Here is a 5834-nt window from a genome sequence, read left to right on the forward strand (position 1 = left end):
TGGGGGGGGAGGATTGGGTGGGGGGGAGGGAGGATGGGAAGGGATGGGAAGGGTAAACAAAGGAGGAGGCTACAATGCTTGATAAGAAATGTACTCACTATCTTACCCATGTAATTGTAACCCCTCTGTACAGTATTTTCACAATGAAAAAAAGATTAGCCTTTTGTCTCTACCAAAACAGAGTGGAATTTCTGATGAACAACCAACAGTGGGCACAAAAAATGGCATGCTTTCATTTTTATTTTCCTTATGCAGATTCGCCATCTCAGGAGATGTCTTATTAATGGCAGGTTAGGAGTTCATGGAGACTGTGAGTGGGTTTAGTTTTAGGTTGGAGTCAACACAGTATCTTCCTTCTCGATGTTTTCCTTTCCATTACTTTCCACATTTTCACCTAGCTGTTTATTACCTAGCACTGTTTGATGAGATTCAGAAAAGTGGCTAGTACTTGACTCTAAAGGATAGACTTGTGAATAGAACATGTGGAGTGATTTCTCTTCCATTAGGTCAGTTGCTGCAGGGCGATCTAAGTCTAGCGGTGTCTCCGATGTCAATGGCGCTATATTTATAATTTCATATGGAGCTTGTGTTGTAGAAACATCATTATCTTTTTTGCAACAATCAGTGTTGAAAGGAATGGCACAAAACACTAAGTCTGTGGGCATCAGCTTACACTGGATTGATGGCCGGGTAATCACAAACCTGCAAGGAAAGCCAAACATGCATTCTGAGCATCTGCAGCTTGGACAGGGCAAATACAGGCAATGACTAAGCTAAAGACATCAGTTTTCTAAGACAAAGAGGAAATGCTTTTGTTTGGCTTCCTACCTCTGTTTCTGACTAATAACAATCTCTGGCATACCACAATAGAAGTCCTAAAGCAGGAATTAGATGTTCTTTCATTCTTGCCTCTGAAATCAACCATGTCTAACCTTGGACATGATTATGATATTTTGCCTCTGCTATCATCTGCATATTAATAGAAGAAAAAGAAGTCTGGTTTTGACTACTTTTTAAAAAAAATTTCCTTTTACTTTTTTGGTGGTACTGGATTTTAACTTATGGCCTTGAGCTTAATAGGTAGGTGCTCTACAACATGAGCCATGCTTCAAGACCCCTTTGGCTTTCGTTATTTTTCGGATAGGATTTTATGTTTTTCACCCTTGGGCCAGCCTCATGCTGTGATCCTCCTCCCCACAGACTCCAACATAACTGTGATCATAGAAAATTGCCACCATATTCAGATTGTGGATCAATGAAGTCTAGATAGGATTTTGTCTGGGCTGGCCTCAAACCACAATGTCACTGATCTTCATCTCCTTAGAAGCTGGGATTACACGCATGAGTACCATATCTACTATAGACTGGCTGGTTTCTAATGGCCTTTCTGACTTCAGGTTTTCTGCTTTTCATATGCATTACACTGATGATTTAAATTTGATCATTTCTTCAGCCTTTGTCATATAAAAATATTACATGTATTCCAGGTCTTTTCAACCTGGTTTAGTCCTACCCTAATCTAATGTTTATGCTACCAAATTTCACAATGAATATAGCCTGGCCAATGAAACAGTCAATGTCAAATAATATTAAAGATGAGAGCCTGGGCCTACATGGGAAGACTTTGTAGGGAAGCAAGATGCCTCTGGAAGGTTTTAGGTTATACAGTAATCTTTAATACCTGAGTTGACTAATAACAGTATTCATGATGAAGCACTGAGGCAGAATAACCATGAGTGACACCCATCCTGCCTTTCATTTCTGAAACCCCAGTCTTCCCTCCTTAGCACAGAGCTCAAAACATGGCTGACCTTCCTTCACTGGATAATCTACCTAGTATCATCTTTCTACTGAGTCCTCTATAATTCCTATTCTGTTTTAAACTATGCTTATCATCACTACATATTTCCTTCAAAGCAGAAAGACTAGTCTGAGAAAAAGACAGAGAAACAGAGGTAGAAAGAGTGTGTGAGTATACTATTTTATATTTTTAAAAAAACCATTTATGTTTATGGGAGTTGCTTTCAGTACCTCCCTACTCCCCAGCTGTCTGTGAGGTGAACTCTGTGAAGCCATATTGACTCATCATTGCTATCTATAAACCTCCACATTTATCTAGTTCTCTGCCACTTGTTCTATACTTCCTTTCAAACCCCAGCACTACCACCATATTTTATGCCTGAAGTGTCTATGTGGTTTACCAACTCAACATTCCAGTACATTTCTCTGACCTCCTGTTCCCCCAATGATCTTCATCTCCAGAGCTTCCCTATCTCACCTCAAGTATTTTCAGCTTCCATGAATCATTGACCTACCACAACTTCCCTCCAGTCTTTTTCACTCTCTTACTCTAAATATGATGTCTCTCCACCAGGATCTCAGTCCTTGTCCTTTTGTGTTACAGTCTAGTGTTGCTTCACAAACTCTCAGGGAACCTCCTTTTGATGCCTCTCTGCAGTTTATCTAAACTTTTCCATCTTCTCAGCTTTCTGTAATGCTGGCTCCATCCCCTTTCTCCAGAGTGTTATGCACTGAGAAATCTTAGTGCTAACTAAAAAAACCCACTAACTACACCTCTCACTCAGAATTATATGTCTTAGCATCGGTTATTTTCTCCTTTTATTAATAGAGATTTATGTCTTTTACTTGAGACTACTGTACCTCAAGTAATTTGGCATCCTTGTCTTTTTTCCTGGAATGGGTTTCATCAATATATTTCCAAACTATAATTTTTAATTTCTCCTCTACTAGCTGTTATCACCACTGTAAGAATCTTGGCTTGGACTTACACAATTGTGTAAGTCTATATACCCTCCACATACATTTCCTGTTTCCCCTGCTGATGGCCAAATGATGTCTTTTTAATAAATTGAAATCTAGACAAACGGGACCCATGATTTATAAGTGTGAAACTCAGTGGCTACAAAGAAACACCTAATAAATCTGTACCCACAATATCGGCAGAAAACAAGTAAATCTCTCAGCTTTAGAAAATTGCATGGACATGAATAAAAGAGGAAAAAGAACTCTTATTTAAAGCCTAGGTTTCAGATTGTACTGGGGACAGAAACTACATTCTACTATTAATTGGACCTTAATGTTAGTGTTAGGGACCAATATTAGTAAGATCTATTCTGTCTTAATCCTTATCATTATCTGTATTCCCACCATCTTCCATGCAATTGCCAGCTCTGAGCTGAGCTGTAGGTTTATCTCCCACACTGAATTAAGTAGCTTTGGTTATTATATTTGGTGAGGTAGCTAGCACTTCCCAGACCAGCATACTCCCCTTCTGTGTTCTGGGTTGTTCTCTTCATCATCTATCATGCGGTATAAGCCAATACATAGGATTCCAAAATTGTCTAAAGAACCACAAAACAGTTGTCCAAAGGTTCTTCTTGGCTGGGGAAAGAAGAGAAAGATACAGGTGTGTTAAGCACTTTATTAAAGCAAAACACCCCTCACTTACTCAAGTGTCATTAGCCATCCTTTGCAGATGTCTAAAAGACCGGATAGCATATTCTAGCATATTTATGTGGGAGTGTCAAAGTAGCTACATAAGTGTGGTTATGAAACTCTTAGTCCTAGCATTGTTTTTATTCTGGTTCAGGATCCTCTGTTAAGTGTGGTGTTGCCAATGTTTATTGATTCTTACTACAATTTCTGTTTTGGAAATCATGGGTAACTATAGATGGGCAATAAGATATGAAATCCTGTTTGTGAGACATATAATGGATTGGGAATTTACATGACCTCCAAGGAGTCATCTTCTTATCCCACTCTAACACCAACACTGTCCTCAACTCTATTCCTGGCCGTACACTCAGGCTGTGGTCAACAAGGCTATGGCAGGTGGAAAGGTCAGATAGGCTCAGAGAGATCAAACAAGAACAGTGTGCTCAGTTTATCAGTTTCTTAGGAAGGATCCTTCAGGATCCTTCAGGATGTTTGCACCTGGAATTCAAAAGCACACAATACAGGAAATGGAAGTTTTGGTAACACAAATGCTGGACAGAGAGGTCTAAAAACATGCTCCTTATGGAAATGCCTCTTCTAATGTCCTCTGAACCAAAGAAGATCTTTACTTGTCAATGTCTGTACCTAAGGATAACACCAGAGAGATGTACACAGTATCAATCAGAGCTGAGACAAATAGATACTGATTCCCAAATATCCAGAATTGCAATTTTCCAGAATTGCTATCTTTGCCCTTGATGTAATCTACAGCTCAGCAGCTCAGCAACTCACCTGGATAAGAAAACTTAAATGTTTTCAATTGGGTAGCCCACTGAGGTTCTTTGAGTATGATCCCCATCACAGAGCTCTGTTTGATTGAGTTGACCCAAACAGATTTCTTTAGAATTTCACACACTGAGCCTACCAAACCCTAGGTCAGGTTGTCTTAGTTGGACTTTGCTATGATAGGGTTGATATCAAAGTCTCAGTTAAGCCCTTGCTTTCTGTGGTGGTGGTGGTGGTCATCGTCCTTCTTCTTCTTCTTTCTTCTTCTTTCTTCTTCTTCTTTCTTCTTCTTCTTCTTCTTCTTCTTCTTCTTCTTCTTCTTCTTCTTCTTCTTCTTCTTCTTCTTCTTCTTCTTCTTCTTCTTCTTCTTCTTCTTCTTCTTCTTCTTCTTCCTCTTCTTCTTCTTCTTCTTCTTCTTCTTCTTCCTCTTCTTCTTCTTCTTCCTCTTCTTCCTCCTCCTCCTCCTCCTCCTCCTCCCTCCTCCTCCTCCTCCCTCCTCCTCCTCCTCCCTCCTCCTCCTCCTCCCCCTCCTCCTCCCCCTCCTCCTCCCCTTCCCCCTCCCCCTCCCCCTCCCTCTCCCCCTCCCCCTCCCCCTCCTCTTCCTCCTCCTCCTCCTCCTCCTCCTCCTCCTCCTCCTCCTCCTCCTCCTCCTCCTCCTCCTCCTCATCCTCCTCTTGCCAGTCATGCATCTTGAACTCTGGGCCTGGGCGCTGTCCCTCAGCTCTTCAGCTCAAGGTTGTGCTCTACCACTTACTTGATCCACAGCACCACTTTCAGCTTATTCTGCTTATGTGGTGCTGAGGAATAGAACCCAGGATCTCATGAATGCAAGGCAAGCACTCACTCTACCACTGAGCCACCTTCCCAGCCCCAGCTTCAGCTTCTTGATCTACTGAATTTAATTAATACTATCATATAAATCCTTTCACATATTAAATGAGAGAAAACTAGATCAATAAGGGACATACTAAGAAAGCATTCTTGTAGTAATTAGTATTAATAACTTTCTGGGTATTTTAGTTCATTTTATGCTGCTGTGACTGAATCCTCAGACTCTGTAATTTATTAAAAAATTAAAAAATCATGACTTACTTTTTACACTTCTGGAAAAGACCTGGGATTTCTGGAAAACCCGTGGTAAAGGGGCCAGTATGAGCAAGGACCTTCTTGCTCAATCATCCCATGAAGAAAGTGGAAAAGCAGGAGAGCATGTGTGCAAGGGAGAAGGGATGGGGGCTGAACTCATGCTTTCATGAGAAACCCCCTTCCATGATAACCAAGGCACCCCTGCAATAATGATATCCATGCCCCATGGATGACTTAGTCATCCTTAACCATCTCACTCCTCAACATTGTTGCATTGGGAGATGAATTTCCAATACATGAGGTTGGGAGACATGTTCATACTATAGTAGCAGCAGAAGCCTGGTGTTATATGCATCATAATTGAACCATTTTTTCTGGAAGATGGAGAGAGAAGACTGCTTTATTTACTTTCTTGAACTGCTGAAAAATAAGCTTAACATGTAAAAATGTACTATGAATTGTAAAATATTCTTTGAAAATATGAGTGTATGATATTTTACCAATTA

At 40.5% G+C, this 5834-nt stretch overlaps 1 protein-coding gene across 1 annotated transcript in view; it reads right to left on the reverse strand.

The window, feature by feature from the left end:
- Positions 1 to 222: 222 nt before the first annotated feature.
- The window catches only part of Kcnu1 (potassium calcium-activated channel subfamily U member 1), a 167878-nt gene continuing 162266 nt past the window's right edge, over positions 223 to 5834 (reverse strand). Inside the window, exons 26-27 of the mRNA XM_070016038.1 lie at positions 3278 to 3402; positions 223 to 702 (exon numbers count right to left, since the gene is read on the reverse strand). Coding sequence (XP_069872139.1) covers positions 327 to 702; positions 3278 to 3402 — 501 coding nt within the window. The 3' untranslated portion in view covers positions 223 to 326. The remainder of the gene's footprint in view (positions 703 to 3277; positions 3403 to 5834) is intronic.

Source organism: Dipodomys merriami, unplaced genomic scaffold (genome assembly GCF_024711535.1).
Source record: "Dipodomys merriami isolate MVZ:Mamm:240054 unplaced genomic scaffold, mDipMer1.0.p SCAF_12, whole genome shotgun sequence".
NCBI classification, from domain to species: Eukaryota; Metazoa; Chordata; class Mammalia; order Rodentia; family Heteromyidae; genus Dipodomys; species Dipodomys merriami.